The 21,660-nt window shown below is 43.6% G+C and overlaps 1 protein-coding gene across 1 annotated transcript in view; it reads right to left on the reverse strand.

Moving 5' to 3' along the window:
• Positions 1-21,660, reverse strand: part of MYO5B (myosin VB) — a 331,539-nt gene that overhangs the window by 4,228 nt on the left and 305,651 nt on the right. The window contains exons 32-39 of the mRNA XM_087715323.1: positions 17,112-17,205; positions 12,378-12,521; positions 10,994-11,145; positions 9,170-9,259; positions 6,485-6,635; positions 5,381-5,666; positions 2,310-2,484; positions 736-816 (exon numbers count right to left, since the gene is read on the reverse strand). Coding sequence (XP_087571449.1) covers positions 736-816; positions 2,310-2,484; positions 5,381-5,666; positions 6,485-6,635; positions 9,170-9,259; positions 10,994-11,145; positions 12,378-12,521; positions 17,112-17,205 — 1,173 coding nt within the window. The remainder of the gene's footprint in view (positions 1-735; positions 817-2,309; positions 2,485-5,380; positions 5,667-6,484; positions 6,636-9,169; positions 9,260-10,993; positions 11,146-12,377; positions 12,522-17,111; positions 17,206-21,660) is intronic.

The raw sequence follows: 21,660 nt of genomic DNA on the forward strand, positions 1-21,660 counted from the left end.
TGTGTGTTCTCCAACACAACTCTCACAAAATTTCGCTGAACGTACTCGCTCTCCCAACGGGGAGCTTACCTTACAGTATAGTCTTTATTGTCATTGTACAAAATAAATACAATGAAATTGCTTGTTAGAAAGTCAAAAACAAAAACACAATCATATGAGCCCGGGACACTGCAACTCTCATAACTGTGAGTCAGTTTCCAAGTGTCTCAATTTTGATCATGCGACCAGGGTGATGCTACTACAATGGTCGTAAGTGTGAAAATGGTCATGTAAGTTACTTTTTTCAGTGCCGTTGTAACTTCGAATGGTCACTAAGCAAACTGTTGTAAGTTGAGGACTCCCCTTATTCCTACTTATGAAAAGACACATAGATGAGAGGCTAATGGGAGGATATTTGTTTGCTTTTCAATGGTACAGGCTATACACAGCTCAGGATTTAACTATCGGATTCCTGATGATCTCTAAGCAGGGTTGATTTCTTACAGACATTTCACCACCAGGCTAGACAATACCCCTGGCGGAGGAGAATTAGGCTTGCTGGTTGTTTAAATACAGTCCTTGACTTACGGCCGGTCACTTAGATGTTCAGAGTTATGATGGACTTCCCTAAGGGTACTTACGATCCAGTTCTGAAGTTTCAGTAGCCAGACCTCCAAAGATGCATTATAACAATTAGACACAACTATTTAATTGTCTGGCAGATGTAACATTTCCTATATTTAGTAGAAAACTTACCTGAATGTTTCGTATGAAGGTTACTGTCACTCGCTCTTCAAACTCATTCACAGGAGTGTAAAGATTTAGTATTTTTACAATCTGAGGAGCAAAGATCAAATGAGGGTTATGATAGAGGAGATGCAACACACTCTACAACATCACCATTTTGTAAACAGGCACCCCTCAACAGAACAAGCGTAGGAAATGGGTGGAACTAGAAGACAATACAGGCTCTTCATCTGCAAGCAGACCTTCAAGAGAACGGGTGCTCCTGAAAGTGTGCCCCATTTATCCACAATTGTACATATTGTGCAAAATTGACGACAACGTGTGTTCTCTGGCTCCCTAGAAGATTTGCTCTAAGCAACGTCTAGAGCAATGGTGTCAAACTCGATTTCATTGAGGGCCCCATCAGGGTTGTGTTTGACCTTAGGGGCCAGGGTGGGTGTGGCCCAGTGGTGGGTTGCAGGCAGTACACTCCGGTACAGGCATACCGGATCCTTCCCGGAGCACCGGGTACAATTCCGGTACGGTGCTCCGGAGGGCCCACCCAGCTGCCTGTGCTCCTTACCTGTGCTTTAAGCTTTTGGCGCTTCCACGCACCAGCATGGTCCGTACGGTTCTGTGCAAGCAACTGGAGTATCACGGAGGCTTGCAGAAGTGTCATATGACGCTACAATGCATGCATGTGTGCATGTGGGTGACTCCGGGGCCGTTCCAACCGTACTGGTTGGAACGGAATCCAGAACCCACCACTGGTGTGGCCAGCTTGACATCACTCATGTTGGAGGCGCCTGTGGTGGCCCAAGCACTCTGCCAGTAAAAATGGGCTCCCAAGCTCCATTTTTGGCTGCGACGGCTTCCCTCAATCTTCTGCCAGCAAAAATGGAGCCACGGGCAGCGCTCCCGAGTTCCATGCTGTCAGAGACACTGCAGGCTGTTTCCAGAGTGGCTCCGTGGGCCAGATCTAAACACCCCATGGGCCACATCCAGGCCCCCGGGCCTTGAGTTTGACACCCCTGGTCTAGAGGCAATCATCTCTGACGTAGACATCCATTTATGAATCTGCTGCCGTACACCATAGAAGTTTTGTACATACTTATGCAGATTGTGTGTATATGTTTACTTCTGTCATGTTATTAAATGCCAAACAATAATCCATTAACATTTTCAAGTACTTCCCCTGGTCACTTAAAAGGACCTTCATCAGCCACATGCTGGACGTGGACAATGTTTTGGGGAATTATTTGCAAAATATCAGCTCTACATCGTTGTAATATGATCCAAAGCAAGGATGCCTAAGTTCAAATCCTTACTCTGGCTTGTAGCTCTTTGGTGATCGTCTACATTGGGGGTGTCAAACTAGTGGCCCATGGTCCGGATGCTTCACAGGCAGGCCACGCCCACCCCAGCTCCGCAAAGGGGAAAAAAATGTCGCAATACGACATGTGACAACAAGGTGACGTGGCGAATTTGACACCCGTGTTCTACACTGAATGAACAGGGTTTGAAGAAGAAAGGGCTAAAGAAGAGAACTTTTTTTTCAGGTTCAAGCTTTTATCAGCCGCTCTGGATTCGTAAATAACGTTTACCTGCTGGGTAGTGAGGGATGTGCACAAGGAACAGATGGCTTCAGCATCTTCAGGTGTTTTCTTTTTCAGCTGCAGGAGCTGTGCTGCCTGGATCAATGGTTCCAGGGTCTTGGCAGCCCCACTCGGATGCAAGTTCTTCCCTCTCAACCATTCCTCCAGCTGGCTGATGTTAAACCTGGAACCAACGGAATGAAGAGACAAGTTAGGAGAAGAATTGGCAAGATGGTTCTGAATCCTGCGGAGGGGATGGAGTGTTTTCAACCAGCCTGTGCCTGGATCGGTTAGTAAAGGTTGCCTCTCCAAGCTCCTTGAGACCAGCCAATGGGAAGAATTAATGAGACTGGTGGAATTTTTTTCGTGCATGTTTAGCATCTCCTTTTGCTTGGGTCAACTGAGTGTAAATCCATTGGCTCCAACAGGAATTGACTGACTGGCTTGTCGCCTGAGCTTGATGTCATGGGTTGAAAGAGTGTGACTGATCCATAGTCACCCAGCTGCCTTTTTATGCCTAGGTCAAAATTAAAACTTATTTGATGATTGGCCCAAAATTCCCCAGTCAAGTTTTGTGCCTAAGGTGGGACTAGAACAGTGGTGGGACTTGAATAACTTAACAACCAGTTCTCTGGCTGGATAGGTGTGGCTGGTTGGTCATGTGATTGGGTGGGTGATGTCACTCATCACACCCAGACCCGCCTTCCGGCCACTCACCTCAAAGGCAGAGGTAGGATTCAGCTGGTTGGGGCTAATCCCACCACTGAAAAATGGCCAGAAAACAACCTGGAAAATAAGCTGAAAAATGGGCGGGGGCGGGGCCAGCCAGTGGTGGGATTTGCCAGTCCACCAAACTGTGCAAAATCTTACCTACTGGTTGAACTGAATCACTGCGAACTGGCAACAGCACACCTCTAGACTAGAACTCACCGTCTCTTGGTGATTGGCCCAAAGGTGTCCAGCCAGCTTTCATGCCTAAGGCAGGACTAGGACTCACAATTCCTAGTTTCTAGCCTGATGCCTTAACCACTAAACCAAACTTGGCTCTTGTTTGATGGGAAAACACTCTGATATAAAGCAGCTCCCTGTGTTTCCATCAACCTATGAATGCGGCACCCAGGCAAGTGTTGCAAGTATGAATAAATTATTGCAGAGCAAACTTTAGAGACCATTTCCTGTAATATGTCACATTGCAGCCTGCTTTCAATTCAAATGTTGTGGTGCAGTGGTTAGAGTTCAGAATTGCAGGCTAACTTTGCTGACTGATAGCTGCCTGCAATTTGGCAGTTCAAATCTCACCAGGCTCAGAATTGATTCAGCCTCCCATCCTTCCAAGGTCGGTAAAATGAGGACCTAGGTTGTTGGGGGCAATATGCTGACTCTGTAAACCGCTTAGTGAGGACTGTAAAGCACTGTAAAGCACTGTGAAGCAGTATATAAATCTAAGTGCTATTGCTATTGCTAAGCCAACCACACCCCTGGGAAGAGCATCTGTAATAATGGAGGACCAGATTTAAACCAGATTGATCTATCATTTCTTCTCCCTTGTTTTTGGACATAGTTCTTTAGTTTGCAATGGCTGAATAGCCAAAGGTTCTGAAGCATGAAGAGGGAATAGCACTGTTTCATGGATGTCCAGTATCACTTTCATCCATCCAGAGTAGTGGCCAAAATTGTGGAAACCTTTCTGGGGGGGGAAAGTGTATTTTTGAGGTTTGATGGCTAATACAACACTACCTTTTTTGAGAGAAGTGCCATAAATAAATATATAAATAATATAAATATAAATATAAATATAAATAATATAAATATAAATAATATAAATATAAATAATATAAATAATATAAATAATATAAATAATATAAATAATATAAATAATATAAATAATATAAATAATATAAATAATATAAATAATATAAATAATATAAATAATATAAATAATATAAATATAAATATAAATATAAATATAAATATAAATATAAATATAAATATAAATATAAATAATATAAATATAAATAATATAAATATAAATATAAATAATATAAATATAAATATAAATATAAATATAAATATAAATATAAATATAAATATAAATATAAATAATGTAAATGTAAATATAAATATAAATATAAATGTAAATGTAAATATAAATATAAATGTAAATATAAATATAAATAATATAAATATAAATATAAATAATATAAATATAAATATAAATATAAATAATATAAATATAAATATAAATAATGTAAATATAAATATAAATATAAATATAAATATAAATATAAATATAAATATAAATATAAATATAAATATAAATATAAATATAAATATAAATATAAACATAAACATAAACATAAACAATATAAATATAAATATAAATATAAATATAAAAAGATAATTTAATTAAGAATGTAATGCAACAAAGTTTGTTCAATTATCTGTATTCTATGAAAAGTTTTACATCAGAAGCGATCCAGCAATAAAACCCAGTTAATAGAAGCAATCATTCAATCTTGGTTTCACATTATAACAACTGCAGAACTAAAAGACTCCATGGGAGTCTTTGTAAAGCCGTAATTCATGCTAAAGGTAACCCAATGAAGTATTAACTGACATGGTGATAATTTTTGTATATCTCATTTTTCTACATGGTTCACTTTTCTTCTTTATAACTGCTATTCTAGTAGCAAATCCTTCATAAAAGTTATCGCATTGCATTCTTGATTCAAATTTTCTTTCCATTGTTATATAATTTTATCGTACTATTACAAAAAAAAAGTGGTGTTATTAGCCATCAAACCTGAAAAACAATTCCCCCCACAAAAAAAAGGTTTACCACAATTTTGACCACTACTGGATAGCTTTCCCAACTTTGGCAACTTTTAAGCTCTGTGGACCTCAACTCCCAAAATTCCCCAGCAAGCATGGCTGGCTGGAGAATTCTGGGAGTTGAAGTCCACACGTCTTAAAGTTGCCAAGGTTGAGACACAGATCTACAAGAAGTAGGACTTCCTCCTCCAACAAAACTCTCGGTGTTGAATGCCTCACCCACCTACCTCTTTTAGCCTGAACCCTACCTCATCTGCATTCCGGTGCTCCAAGAACACATGTCCTTCCTCAGCAGGAGGTTGTTCAAGGCCACAGCATTGATCATGTAGAAGAGCTGCTTAATGGCCTGTTGGATGATCTCTGGGTCGAGGCCCTGGTCGTACATGATGCTCAAAAACGTGTTCAGTTGCCGGATGATTGCTTCCAAGCTGTAGGTGTTTTCGCTGTCCCCTCTGCTGGAGCTTCGTTTGCGGTAGCCCATCGGCTTGACTCCTGACAGGCCCTGGATGCTTTCGTTTTCCAATACCGCAGTCACTGAGAGGTAAAGAAAGAAAGAAAGACTCAAAACGGTGAGCAACATAAGCCGTGCAAATTCTAATTTTCTGCTAATTGTTCACAATCGGTGGCTCTTGCCTTCCTGTTCTGACCGAGGCTTCCCAAGAGCATGAAGCAAACTCCTTGTCCTGACAGAAAACCCTTTTATTAATGTACCGTGAATTCTGTTCATTCATATCCAGCCAAGTTTTTCAAGGGAGGATTTTCAGTCACAGACCTTATCTGGTTTGGAGAGCTGCCAGGCTGATATCTGCAAAACTTGGCAAGGAGTCTTGGTGCAATTAAGTGAACTAATTGTCTCCTGCAAACTCCACTTCCCTTTCGCTCCTCTTTTATTTCCTGTGGGAGAAGCCATTCATCGTCCACCTGTGGCCTTACTCTGAAGTCGACCACTGTTCTTTAGCTGTTCTCTTCGTCTGTCAACTCTGTGCATGCGCATATTGGGAACAGGCTCCAGCTGTTCGTCTGCCTCACTGATGTCTGACTCTGAAGGGAGCTGATAACTGGCATTTGGCTCTGGCCCCCTCTCTGCCTCCAACACAGAGGCCTCATCAGAGCCTTCTCCAGACTCCAGGACTGGCCCATGTTCCTCCCCAACATCCTCACTGTCTGAATCTGCTGCCAGCTCTGCTGGTGGGCCACAACACTTCCCTCCCCCACCCCGTGCTCTCCTCCCCATGCTGGCTGAGGAATTCTGGGATTTGAAATCCACACATTGCCAAGGTTGGACAGCCCAGTTGTAGATAATCATTACTACTCAATTATACTACTCAGTTGAGTTAAATATGTCTTTTCACCTATCATGGGCTGCAAGACGTCTTCGGCAATTTTGATGAGTTGCTGGTAGATCTGGATGGAGAGATCACTCAGGACCTGACGGTACTCGGTGAGGTCAAAGTTCTTCAGGCAATGTTCATTCTGCTTTGGGGTATTTTGGGTCATAAAACCCTGCAAAGGTAGAAGAATAGAAAATAGCAATGTAACGGCAGGTTGGATGACAATTATGAAGAGAAAAACACCAAGTATTGTAAGGTGGGTAGATAAAGCAAAAGTGTGTGGAGCAAATTCTGAGAACTGGAGCTTTTGGGGTAGGTTTTAGAAAAAACCCACACATTCAAGGTTCACTTCCAAGATGGCTGAAAGGCAGTGGTGGGTTTGTACTGGTTTTACTACCTTTACTGTGGTGTGCGTGCGACACTTTTGTGCATGTGCAGAAGCATCCAGACAGGTGGGCGGAGCCTCCCACTGCCGCCACTACTGGTTTGGTCGAACCAAGAGCAACCCACCTCTGCTCGCAGGGTACAATATAATTCTTATGATGCCTAAAGCAGGGATGTCAAACTCGATTTCATTGAGGGCCGCATCAGGGTTGTGTTTGATCTCAGGGACCTGGGGGTTTGTGGCCGGGGGGGGGGGGGCATGGGCAGCTCGATGTCCATTTTCGGCTGTGATGGCCTCCTGCAGCCCTCTGCCCGCAAAAAATGGAGCTCGGGAGAGCTACGTGCGCTCCTCCTGAGCTCTGTTTTCACTGGCAGAAGCACTGCAGGGTGGTCCTTCGCTGTTTCCGGGATCGGATCTGCAGGGTGGATCTGGCCAATGGGCCTTGCATTTGACATCCCTGGCCTAAAGAATTGTTTCGGACTTCCATATATTCCTGTTACTTGTATAGGCAGATTCCCAAAGGTAGGTCTAGAGCTTCTGTCCAAGTGACAAAGAGACCTTAGTGAACATTTGCAAAGTTAAGAATGAAGTTTGGGGTTTTATTAATATTCACCCCTACAAAGTGTGGGAAAGCGATCAGGAGGCAGGAAAGGAAAACTGGGATTCATCACCTCTCCTTGCCTCAGGCTGTTTGATGTTAGTTCATGAAATCAGATAACAAGTGGGATCAGGCATTTTGTCTCCCACCATCAATGCCATGCTGTGATTGCTCACTCAGAAGTGAGTTCAATGAGGTATATGTTCAGAAAACTGCAAAGTTCGTAGAACCAAACTAGTGCTTGTTCTTTTAATTAGTTACACATGTTCAGCCCAATAGTCAGATCTATAATTCACTAACATCAGCAGATACTCAAATTGGAATAGGAGCTATAATTTCAAGGCAAAATTTATAAGAGGCAAAAACATATGCTAATAGCAAATTAATTTCCTCTTGGTCAATTCTTCCATCCTGAAGAGACAGCAATAGCACTTAGACTTATATACCTCTTCACAGTGCTTTTACAGCCCTCTCTAAGCGGTTTACAGAGTCAGCCTCTTGCCCCCAACAATCTGGGCCTTCATTTTACCCACCTCAGAAGGAGGGAAGGCTGAGTCAACCTTAAAGCCTCTCAGAATCCAATTCCAGGATGTGGGCAGAGCTAGCCTGCAATATTGTCTCCTAACCACTGGGTCATCGGAGCTCATAGACCTGGTATGGAATGGTATCACATGGTATACAGATAGTCCTTGACTTGCAACAGTTCTTTTAGTGACCAAAGTTACAATGGCAGTGAAAAAAAAAGATTTATGACCATTTTTCATAGTTACGACCTTTGCAGCATCCCCACGATCACGTGATCAAAATTCAAAGGCTTGACAACTGATTCATATGTATGACCTTTGCGGGGCCCTGGGATCATTTGATCCCCTTTTGTGACTTTCTGACAAGCAAAGTCAATGGGGAAGCCGGATTCACTTAACAACCATGTTGCTGACTTATCAACTGCAGTGATTCACTTAACAACTGGGGCAAGAAAGGTCTTTAAATGGGACAAAACTCATTTAACAAATGTCTCACTTAACAACAAAAAATTGGGGCTCCATTGTGGTCGTAAGTCAAGGACTGTACTCCGACAACAATCTTTACCCGAGACGCCTAAATGGCAGAAAAGTCCTTAGCAAAACTTCTACTGATCTCAATGTAAATATATTCACTTGTGGTCTGGAAATCTCAAGACATAAAAGTAGTCCTTGACTTACTACCACAATTAGGACTGGAACTTCTGTCATTAAACGGTGTGGTTGATAAACCAGTCACACCTAATTTTTCTACCATAGTCGTTAAGTGAATCGCACAGCTGTTCAATGACCCCAGCTTCCCCCAATGACTTTGTTTATTGGAGCCCCGCCTGGGAGGTGACAAAATAATCAAGTGAACCTGGGAAGATGCAATCACTGTAAATTATGCTAATTGCCAAGTGTCCAAATTGCAATCGCATGGCCTCAGGGCCACTGCAACAGTCGCAAGTCCAAGGACTGGTCATCATTTAATACTGTAAGCTGCCCAGAGTCGCTTTGAAATGAGACGCGTGGCAAATCAGTGGGATAAATAAACAAATCCCATTTTTCAGTATTGTGGTGACTTCAACACACGGTTAAAGGAATGGTCATAAGTTAAGGACCGCCTGTACTTCATGACCATCCATTAGGAAGAATCAAAAAGAGATATTTTTTTAAAATAGCAACAAGGATCTCATCCCCGGTACCCCCCATTCTCTTACCGTATCTCCACTGTATTGCTTCAGACAATGTAGGAGGCGGCAGGTGTTGGAGAGCCACAATGACGTCATCTCAAAGTCCTCGTTATGTTTCTAGGGAGAAAGCCAAATAAATACCATGAATCTTTTCCTTTGGCCTGTTATGCCATGAAAAGGATGAGCAACTAGAAACACAGTGTCCTGCTCTTAGAGCAGTGTTTCTCAACCTTGGCAACTTGAAGATGTCCGGACTTCAACTCCCAGAATTCCCCAGCCAGCGAATGCTGGCTGGGGAATTCTGGGAGTTGAAGTCTGGACATCTTCAAGTTGCCAAGGTTGAGAAACACTGTCTTAGAGCCTCTCAAGAAGGTGGCATACAAAGAGTTGCCATTAGATAAATTAATAAGTAGGAATCCTTTCACTTAGGACCATGATGGCAAACCTTTTGTCAGGCCTGCAATTATATTCCCCTTCAGAATTTTGGCCTGCCGCACTTTCTCTTATTTCATTATGCTGTTTCTTTAGTATAGTTGATGGGAGGGGGGAATAGAAAGGAATAGGATTGTGGAATGTATTGTTTTTCATTCTTTACTAGAAGCTCATCTTTTGTCTCCATACTTTCACACCTGACCGGAAGAAGCTGGGTGTGGATGCCAGGGTGGAAGAAGAAGATTGGACCATGTGATGGATTGTGGGTGTGGGGACAATACCATGAACTTTTAACTGGGTGGAATTGTGATGTCATTTCCAGTATTGGAATCCATAGCATGATGCCAACATGTCTGTCTTATTAAATTGGAACCTTAAGGATAGTTTTGCCTTGGTCTCTGATTTAATTCTGCATGATATTTGGAACGCTGACACCTTTGGCAAGAGATGGCGCGTGGAGCCCTCTCTGATGGCACATGAGCCATCACCCCACGTCAGCTCTGCTGTGCATGTGCGCATGCCTCCCACCAGCCAGTTGGTATTTGGCTCTCTTCGGGTTTCTTCTTGCTTTTGAATGGCTAGGTTTTGAATGGCTAGGTTGGCAGGAGCTGAGGGAAGGACGGAAGCTCACCCCATTGCATGGAGCTTGGGTCCCGAACCTGGACTGTCATATTTCCAATCTTAACCACGGAGTCCAAAAATAGGATCTGCGGGGAAGCGGGGAACATGTGAGGGGAGGGGCAGTGTGTGCATGTGTGGGGGTGGGGCGCGTGTGCGGGGGTATGCGCACATTGCATTTTGGGGGTTTGGGCATGAATGTGCATGTGCGATGGCGGGCACGCGTGCTTTGGGGACTTAGTCCGGAAAAGATTAGCTGTCGCTGACTTAGGAGTCTGTTTCTTCCCTCCCCTCAGTCTGTGTCATAAATCACATTCACCAACGAGGTGCACGCCTCACAAGCCTGCTGTAGTAATCTGAGCTCCGACTCTAGCCGAAGGTATGCGTGGAATGCGTTCCCCCCCTCCCACTTTCCTCATCATGGCAACTTGATAACAGACATGCCAATGCTTTATGAGTTGACACTTGCAATATTAAATCTTCAATTTGATCATAACAAAACTTTCTACCTTTCCAATTGGAATCTTTCTCAGGCAGTCTTTGGCTAAGTCTCAGCCTATATGTGGAAGTAGATTGTGCAGTCTAGAGATTCTGAAGACTGCAGTGGAGGCAAATATAAAAACCAACCCATCTTGGATACCCCATAAAATCTCAGTTTACAAATAAACTCTACTTTCTATGCTACCCTTTATCCCCTACTTAAAATATGTTTGTTCCCTAGATATCTTGAATCTCAAAGTTATGTATCATCCAATAAACATACCAAAGTCTACCTGTGAAAAAGGAAACTTTTTTTTTTACCTTTAATACTTTTTTAACACCATTAATAGTGGAGGTGAGTAACGAGTGCACTTTTTGATCATCATTAATGTAATCGGCGTGTCTGATGCACATAAAAAGGATGTAGGCAGGTAAGCAGGGAACCGTGGCAGATACTGTTTGGGGCTTCAGATCTGTGAGCAGAAATGAAAGACTTTGAACCACAGGATTCCTTAGCAACTTAAATAAAAATTCTATACGGAGGGGGTCCTGGACACTTACCTAAATCAAAATTAGTCACCAAATTATTTTTATTAACTGACCTCACTCCTCCAGCATAAAATATATTTAAAAGTCTGTCCTATTTTTAACAATCCCATTATGTATTTTGCAGTAGAACCATGCCACGCCAAGAAAGACAACGGAAATGAATAATGCTTGACGATAAATTGTTCAAACGTATAAATCAAGTTTTTCAAGCTTTTAAAATGACATTATGCTTCTTCTCAATGTTATAAAGACTTTCCCCTTTTACAAGAATAACAATGGTGGAATCCATTACTCGGGGAAGTCCTGGGTTTCCTTCACTGGACACATTTAAGAGAAAATAGGCAGCCCCTTTTAAAAATGGATTCCCCAATGAATAGAAAGGAGATTACTGTATTTTTTGGAATATAAGATGCACTGGAGTATAAGACGCACCAAGGTTTTGAAGAGGCAAATAAAATAAAAAAAAGATTTTGCACTCTGCAGACCTTCCAAAAACAGTCCTTTTTCATGAAAACTGGCCTGTTTTTTTGTCAAAAAAGGAGCATACCCTTTAGGAGGCTTGTAGAGTGCTCCTGGGGGCTGGGAGGGGGGGGGAATGAGCAAAAAACAGTCCATTTTTGCTTATTTTTGCCCTCCCCAGTTCCCAGGAGCACTCTGGAAGCCTCCTAAAGGCTATGCATGGTCATTTTGGTGAAGGGGTGGGGTTTCGGGAGGCCAAAAATGCTGTATTCAGTGTATTAAGACGCACCCAAATTTTCACTCTCATTTTTGAGGGGAAAAGGTGCGTCTTATACTCCGAAAAATGTGGTGCTTGATTACTTACAGTAGGTAAATCATCATCTTTTAACAACCCCATAATCCCTTGTGGGGTGGAGTCAGAGCAACTGAATGGAGCTGAGTGTTTACTGGCTGGATGCCCTTCCTGTTGCCAATGCGGAGTTATATTCAGCAGATATATTCTCATTGTGCCCAGAGAGAGAAATATCTGCCTCTACCTAGGATCGAACTCACAGCCTCCTGATTGTGAGGCGAGTCTACAATCCTATGACTCTGAGGAATAGATTTGTTCTTACTTCGGCAGCAAACTATTTACAAACCCCATTTATAACTATAATATTAAGAGCTAGACTTGAGAAGCTAAACAAAGTCGTTTTACCTGTAATGAGATTTTTTATGAGAGAAGATTCATCCTCTTCGCAATATTCTAACATCCCCTGGAAGTCTTTTTCCTTCCTTTGGACGGCGACGTGCCGGCTGATTTCGTGTTTCCGCTTTTCAGACTGTGTAACGGCTTGATCCGCTGTGAAAGACAAACCAAGAACAAAGTCAGCCCCTTTGAAGCAGCCGCACTCTTCACAGGTCCCTCCGAGGTCTGGTCGACTCGGTAGTGATGCCCCGGAGCTCATCGGAGCTCCAAAAATGATAATACAGATATAAAATGAAAGTTCTGATTCTGGTTATAAAAAGCCAGGAGGAGGTTATGGAACTGTGTGGTTCCTTCTCACCTTCTTCAGAGTAAATTATACGGTAGAAACCAGCATTAACCTTGAAATAGATTCATAGCCACCCACCTGTACTCTAATGGCTATGATTAATATTGAAGTCATATCATGAAAACTAATTGTAAAACATCAAGTTGTATTTTACTCCTAAAGGTAAAGGTTCTCCTCGCACATATGTGCTAGTCGTTCCCGACTCTAGAGGGCGGTGGTCATCTCTGTTTCAAAGCCAAAGAGCCAGCGCTGTCTGAAGACGTCTCCGTGGTCATGTGGCTGGCATGACTAAACACCTAAGGCACACGGAACACTGTTATCTCCCACCAAAGGTAGTTCCTATTTTTCTACTTGTATTTTTACCTGCTTTCAAACTGTTGGCAGAAGCTGGGACAAGTAACGGGAGCTCACTCCGTTACATGGCACTAGGGATTCAAACTGCCAAACTGCTGACCTTTCTGATCAACAAGCTCAGTGTCTTAGCCACTGAGCCACCACGTCCTAGCAACTGTTCTTTCTAATATATATATATGCATGTATGTATACAAAGACACATGCATACATATACACGTTGCACCAAAAGTGCATAAACAAGTCCATAAACAATTCATTACATAAATTGCGTTAAATGCTAATTTCTTTTAAACACTTCCTTAATCATTTGACATAGGCATTTTGAGCATTTCTGCATACAGTAATTTTTCTATTAAAAAAATTAATTAGTAAAATATTGTAATTGACCTATGGGTTTTATTTTTTGGTATGCTGTATATTTATCCAATGCACAGTCATAGAAAAGTAATGGGATTTTAAAAAGATTTTGAGGGGTTTTTTAATTTTCTTTTTTGCATTTTCATTCCCTTCTTTAACTTTTAGCTTGTATTATTATCTTTTGGTATATAATTCACTTAATAATAGTTCAAATGAAATGTTTTACTTTAGTTTTTGTTGATAATTGCATTATTTTTGTACTTGTATTCGTTGAAAGATTTGATGAAAATTATATTTCAGTAGTTCAAGTATGCCTGCGGTATTCTAGCCATAGCTAATTTGCTATAGCTAACCTCACTTTCAGGACTCAGTAAAATTCTCCAGATTTTAGCTCTAGAGTAAGGGTCTCCAAACTTGGCAAATTTAAGACCTGTGGACTTCAACCCCCAGAACTCCTCAACCATCATGGAGTTGAAGTCCACAAGTCTTGAAGTTGCCATGTTTGGAGTCCCCTGTTTTAGAGAAAACATATATCATTATAAGTATTAGACCAATCTGACATATAAAAAATAAATAACCTTCAACTAAGAAGATGAAGATGGTACTCAAATTGTGGCTTTATAACCTTGTTAAGATAATGGATAATTTCTGCTGCCTCGCCTTCACTAAAGGAACAAATGCTGCAGTTGTGAAACACATTAAAAAAATGGTTATGAAGACACAATTCAAGTAACTTTCTGCCAGTCAGTTTCATGCCCATAAATTATAATGACAAGAACCATCTGTGCCAGTTGCCTTGATGTAGAGTCTTCAATTCCTTTGGCTGAATTTCATTTAATTATCAGAGTTTTGGATCCAAGCTGTGGTAGCGAATCACTCAGGCAAACCATCACAATCAAAAGAATATATTTCTAATATTCTGCTTCTCCTTTCCATGACTTCAAATAGATAGCTTTCTCTAAAAATCCACCTTTAATGCAATGAGATCCAGCAGATGGAGACATTCTCCTCCGATACTGCAAATAGCAAGACCAAAGGAAGATTTGACAATAACAGGGGATAAAAAAACTTTTTAAAGTTTTCTAGTCTAGCCCTTTCAACAAGCAGAAAAGCAACTATCCAATCAATGCAGTGGGCTACGTAGAAGGACAAGGTAGCTCTTGGAAATGCAAAAAAAATATGTTTTAAGACAGACAGGGCTGTCCATTTAACACCTGCCTCCCACTCAGAAGTGGGTTCCTACCAGTTTGCACCTATTCGGTAGAACCGGTTCGTCAAACCTACCGAACCGGTTAGAAGAGGTTCTACCAGTGGACCCGGAAAGCAGGCCACACCTACAGAAGAGGTTCCCAAAATTTTTGAAACCCACCACTGGTCCTTGGATATGATTATTCTACACTATCATGCTCATATTTATAAAACTCAGTGCCTCTGTGAAAGGTAAGGATGACTACTGCGTTTGTGGGGCAATCAGAACATTCCGTGTGTTGAAGTTGTTTTAACGCAAACCAAAGATGCCTTTTAAAAAACAAGTTTACATCCTATTCTTATGCATGCCAGTGCTGTGTGTGAGGTAATTTAAGGTGGTTCTGACAAGTGTCGTCGGCATCTTCATATCCGGTCACATGGGCAAGCCACTCCCACAAAGGAGGCCACACCCACAGAGTAGGTTCGAACAATTTTTGAAACCCACCACTGCTCCCACTTCTTAAAAAGCAGCTGAACCATCCTAGGATTATATTGGAGCTAAACAAGGAAGCTGCTAGACCTCAGGAAAGAAGTTGCAAACAAGTGCTAAGCTGCATCTCACAGCTCTGTAAAGGATGTGGAGGAAACAACCAGGACTTGTCTATGGAGATTCTCAGCCATCCAGTTTCAAGAGACAACTGCTTTTTGTTTTTCACGAAAGACATTTTGCTTCTCATCCAAGAAGCTTCTTCAGCTCAGAGCTCAGAGCTGAAGAAGCTTCTTGGATGAGAAGCAAAACGCCTTCAAAGGAAAAAAAAAACAGAAAGTCCAGTTGCCTCTTGAAAAAGCATCTTTGCGACAACCAGGAATTGTGATGCTTCCTAATACAGGTAGTCCTTGATTTACAGAACTTTATTGAGTGACTGTTTGAAAAAAGTGACTTATGACTATTTTTCACACTTATGACCATGGAACCACCCTCATGGTCACATGATCAGACTTCAGATGCTTGGCAACTGACTCATTGATGAGGGTTGCAGCATCCCACTGGGTCATGTGATCATCTTTGGCCACCTTCTGACAAGCAAAGTCAATGGGGAAGCCAGATTTACTTAACAACCATGTTACTATGAGCCATGAGCCGTGGTAGCGCAATGGTTAGAGTGCAGTACTGCAGGCCACTTCTGCTGCCTGCCGGCTGCCTGCAATTTGGCAGTTTGAATCTCATCAGGCTCAAGGTTGACTCAGCCTTCCATCCTTCCGGGGTGGGTAAAATAAGGACCCAGATTGTTGGGGGCAATAGGCTGACTCTGTAAACCGCTTAGAGAGGGCTGTAAAAGCACTATGAAGCAGTATATAAATCTAAGGCTATTGCTATTGCTATTGCCCTTCCTTCCTTCCTTCCTTCCTTCCTTCCTCCCTCCCTCTCTCCCTCCCTCCCTCCCTCCCTCCTTTTCCCAGTGGTTAGAATGCAGTATTGCAGGCTAATTCACTGCTCACTGCCAGCAGTTCGATTCTGACTAACTCAAGGTTGACTCAGCCTTCCATCCTTCCAAGGACCCAGATTGCTGGAGGCAATAGCTGACTCTGTAAACTGCTAGGAGAGGGCTCCAAAGCACTGTGAAGCGGTATATATGTCTAAAGGCTATTTGCTACTAACATAACTATTGTGGCCCAGCAGGAGCTGTTGGAGCTGCCGATGGACGAGGGACCCTCTGAGTTGGCTCTGGAAGATGTGGAGGACCCTGGGCAGGGTTCAGACTCCAAGCAGGGACCAGAGAGGCTGTTTGGCCACCAGGAGGTGCCTGAGGCATGGAGCAGTGGGGAAGATCAAAGAGAGTTTGTCCCTGACGCCAGGCAAAGAAAGGCGGAGAAACAGAGGCAGCAATTACGGAGACAGACTCATGGGAGATAATCAAGCCCAGGTGGTTGTGGCTTGGCTCCTCCCAAGAGAGTATATAAGAAGAGACTTTGGGAGGAGACCTTTTGCAGGACACAGCCGCTCAAACAAGCTGGAGAAGCTCTTGCTTGTATTGTATCTCTTGTCTGTGGGAGTCTGGGTTTCTGCCCATGTTTTGCCTGTGAGTAATTGCTGTGAATAAAGCGTGGCTATCAGTAAGCCTGTGTTGGCGTTAATCACCAACAGGAGGGGGGTCAGAACACAAAACTACTGCAGTGATTCAACTGTGGCAAGAGAAATTGTAAAATGTGGCAAAATCCACTTAGCAATTGTTTCACTTGGCAACAAATTTGGGGTTCAATTGTGGTCCTAAGTCAACGACTACCTGCACTTAGCTGTACAGCCCTTCCTTTGAAAAGTAGCTGCGCTTAGTCATCCCTCAAACCTTATTCAGATCTCAGAGCAAGCCTACCAAATTTGATCTGAATCCTTTGCTTCTCTTGGTTTAAAGGCAAGCCAAGTTTTTGGCCATCTAAACTGTTTTGTCAGTAGGGAACAGACTATTACTTTCAGTGGCAGAAGGGGAAGTGAAAGTTACCCTCATAATCTTGTACTTTCTTCATATAAATCCTGAGCTGTTTCTTCAGCTTCTTCTCATTCTTTTCCAGTTTCTCCAGCATCTCTTTCAGGTCCTGAAAACCAGGAAGACATTCCAGATGTAAACCAAAAGTTATAGACTGGGTGAAACCAGGCTTAATAGCAGCAACTGTGAGAGGGATCTTGGAGTCTTAGTGGACAGTCAATTAAATATGAGCCAGCAGTGTGCGGCAGCAGCCAAAATAGCCAATACAATCCTAAATTGCATTAGCAGAGGAATACAATTAAGATCAAGTGAGGTACTAATACCACTCTATAAAGCCTTAGTAAGACTATACCTAGAGTACTGCATCCAGTTTTGGTCACCACACTATAAAAAATATGTTAAGACTCTAAAAAAAGTGCAGAGGAGAGCAACCAGGATGACTAGGGGACTGGAAACTAAAACATATGAAGAACGGTTGCAGGAACTGGGCACGGCTAGTTTAGTGAAGAAAATGACCAGGGGAGACATGATAGCAGCATTCCAATATTTGAGGGGCTGCCACAAAGAGGAGGGGGTAAAACTATTTTCCAAAGCACCTGAAGGCCAGACAAGGAACAATGGATGGAAACTGACCAAGGAGAGATTCAACCTAGAAACAAGGAGGAACCTTCTGACAGTGAGAACAATCAACCAATGGAACAGAAGTTGCCTTCGGAAGTTGTGGGGGCTTCATCACTTGAGACTTTCAAGAAGAGACTGGACAGTCATCTGTCAGAAATGGTGTAGGGTCTCCTGCTTGAGCGGGGGGTTGGATTACATGACCTATAAATATGATGACGAACCTATGGCACACTTCTGAGGGCACGCGAGGCGTTGCCCTGTCAGCTCCAACACGCAGTTGCACGCTGCCTAGCTAATTTTCAGCCTTGATTTTCGGCCATTTTTCACTCTCCCTGATGCCTCTGAAGGGCGAAAAATGGCCAAATGGGCAACCCGGAAGTCCATTCCTGAACTTCCAGTTTGAGTGTTGGGCCATTTTTCGCCCTCCCCAGGCTCAAAGGAAGCCTCTGGAGCCAGAGAAGGGGAAAAAACGGACCTACCGGGCCCTCCAGAAGTCGGACAACGGGTCGTTTATGGGCTTGGGGTGGGGGGAAGGCTGTTTTCACCCTCCCCGGGCTCCATGAAAGCCGGGCTGTGGACGTGTCACATGTGCATGGGCACAGCATTGGGGGGGGCATTAAAGTATGGGGGTGGGCATACTTTTGGCACCCGAGGTGAAAAAGGCTCGCCATCACTGACTTATAAGGTCCCTTCCAACTCGGTTAATCAGTTAAATCTGTTAAGTCAGATCAAATTCAGCCGCTGCTCAAATGGAGCATTTTGCCATGACCAGTTAAAAACAACAAGAAGCGAAAGGAAAAAAAAAACAGACTTCCTTTGTAGATGCGTTCATATATTTGTTTAACAAACGTACAGAGCTGCCCAGGGGAAATTAGGGGAGGAACCAGATAAAACCAAGGTACACAAATCCAATCAAAATTGAAATTGGATGGAGGCCCCTAAAAAGAACATTGTCAACAAATAATCAAATCTAGACTCACACTAGACCTCCATCAATGCCTGGGGGGGAATTGTTCATGGGGTTCAGGCTGTCTGCATTGGGGGGGGCTGTCCCATAAGAACGATGCCATGCCAAACAAAGCACACTTCTAGGCCCCACAAGGTGCACTCTTTTACAGTTGGGGTCCCCAATCTCCAGTCTGTGGACTGGCACCAGTCTGCAGCATGCCAGAAACTGGGCCGCTCAAACAAAGCCCCATCAGTGGGATGCAGGCAGCACGCAGAATCATGCCCCCTCCCGGTCCATGGAAAAGCCTTTCTCCACAGAACTGGTCCCTGGTACCCAAAAAGTTTGTTGGGGGGGGGGGGAGGCGCTGCTTTACAGAGAGGACCTAGAGCAACCTTTTTGTCCTCGTGTGCTGAAAGGGTGCGCATGCCCATACCATAATGCAATGCATGTGTGACACACACACCCGTTGAACAGCGCACATGCGCACATCTGACAAGCATAGGTTTGAGAACCGGTAGTAAAACCGGCAGCAATGCACCCCTGGCGGGCACACACAACTTCATTTGAGTGGGACCGAGAGTGCCAGCACCTGCCACTCGCACGTGAGAGGCGGTGACTGCATGCACAAACTCACCTGCCACTCACGTGGCCCAATTCTGAATAATCCTCAGCCCGATAGTGGGCTGTGGCCCAAGGGGAACCCCTGATCTAAGGTATGAGTGACTGTGAACCATGCCTCCCAATCTAGAAATGAGCACCACTGTCACAGAAGATGCATTTGTGCAAGATCACTCCTGGCCACAGCTGTCACCTTCTCCACAAGTCAGTCTAGGAAAACCCCAGAAAGCATTAAATCTCCAGATTCAACAGCTTCCCTCGCCAGAAGATCACGTCCCCTTTGAAAGGGCAACCAAGCAGCCCATTTTAAAAAGTTGCAAGGGAACCAGAAAAACAGCAGCCAACTCAGTTTGAAGTCTAAAGGTAAAGCTTCCCCTCGCACATATGTGCTAGTCGTTCCCGACTCTATGGGACAGTGCTCATCTCCATTTCAAAGCCGAAGAGCCAGCGCTGTCCAAAGACGTGGTCATGTAGCCGGCATAATTAAATGCCGAAGGTGCACGGAACGCTGTTACCCTCCCACCAAAGGTGGTTCCTATTTTTCTACTTGCATTTTTACATGCTTTTGAACTGCTAGGTTGCCAGAAGCTGGGACAAGTAATGGGAGCTCACTCCGTTATGCAGCGCTAGGGATTAGAACCGCCAACCTTTCTGACTGGATATCAAAAACACATCCACAACTCCCCCCCCCCAACTCAGAGAATCTACGCTGCAGTTCCAGACATCTGTGTCGAAAGGATGGAGGACACTTGTCTCAGAGGGGTGACCTCTCATGTGGTCAGAGCCTTCTGGCCATATGTGGTTAGTTATGGATTTGCAAAAAAACCTGTGGGAAAGTGAGGAGAAAGATGTTGTGAATCAGAGATTTTCTACTCCAGCGTGGTCCGTTCATGGCAGGTGATTAATCACCAGCATTCAGCTTACCCAACGTAACAGAATTGTTGTGAGAATAAAGTAAGCATCTCATTTATGCTTTAATAATATGAAAGGCATTAAAAGCTGTTCCTAATAAAGCTGCCTTTTGCAACTGATTGATGGGGACTTTGTTACGTGGTGCTCCAGATGTTTTGGGATTGCACTCAGGGCGTCTATCGCTCTTACTATTATCTTTGCTTCCCCCTCCCCCTTTCCACAGTTGTTCTACTTTTATTTGCAGGCCTGTGCATTTTGTGATAATTTCCGTATTTTTGGGAGTATAAGACGCACCTAGCTTTTGGGGAGGAAAACAAGAAGAAAAAAGCTGCCTCTGCCTCCCAGCAATTTGCCTCCTTGCAGCAAACAACAAACAGCCTGTTTCAGTTTCAACTGCAGCAAGCCTGATTATCACAAGCAGCTGATTGTTGGTTCAATCGGCTTCCCAACAATCAGCCTTTTCAGGCTGCAGGGATTGCCATTGCTTACTGCCGCCCTCGCGTGCCCCATTTTCAGCCTCCCCACACCCCATTTTTGGCTTCTGTGCCCCCATTTTCTGCTCGTTCCAGGCAGCAGGGATCAGAATGGGTGGGAAATGGGGCACAGGGAAGCCAAAAATGGGATGCGGAGGCCGAAAATGGGGCGCACGGAGGCGGCAATCCCTGCAGCCTGAAACAGCTGATGGTCGGGAAGTCGATCCAACTGACAATCAGCTGCTTGTGCTAATCAGGCTGTGCTGAAGCTGAAGCTGAAACAGGCTGTTTGCTGTTTGCTGCAAGGAGGCAAATTGCTGGGAGGCAGAGGCCAAAGAATGGTGGCCGGCAGGCGGCGGGGCTACATTAAGTGACACACACACCCAAATTTTTACCCTCTTTGGGCGGGGTGTGTGTGTGTGTCTTATACTCCAAAAATATGGTATATTTTCATCAGACTCAGCTGAACTGAGAGCCTTTGATCGACCTGAATTCCCTCCCCTCTTTCGGGAGTTTATTTCAATCTCTACCAAGCCAATCAATTATACATTGTGAGTCAAGTAATTTTGTCAGGTTGCTATGGCGAGCCTGAAGTATTCTAAAAGAACAAGTTGTCACGTTGCTTTCCCGAACGCCCTCTTCGTGTTCTTATTCACCGTACCTAGAATGTTACAGAAAACTTGGCTCGGCAAAGAGAATGGGGACAGCGTGGTTCGGCAAATAAAACGGTGGCCTTTAGAGTCCATTTATAAAAGCTGTAAACACAAAAAGCAACGCCGGGCAAGGTTTAGGGATCCCAATTGCTGTTGCGCATTCCTGCTACTGAACCGGTAGCGAAGAAATAGAATACAATCTGTGGCCTTGACTGTAGACTTGCAGACGAAGAAGTTCCTGAAAATCCAGCCAAAATTGTTCCACACCAGGCCATTCCTCAACCATGGCAGTACTGCCGTTGCCGTTGCTGCTGCTACTCTGCCTTTCTACCCAGAAG

This window comes from Thamnophis sirtalis, unplaced genomic scaffold (assembly GCF_051295495.1).
Source record: "Thamnophis sirtalis isolate CommonGarterSnake01/CBP01778 unplaced genomic scaffold, rThaSir2_p1.2 scaffold_5, whole genome shotgun sequence".
NCBI classification, from domain to species: Eukaryota; Metazoa; Chordata; class Lepidosauria; order Squamata; family Natricidae; genus Thamnophis; species Thamnophis sirtalis.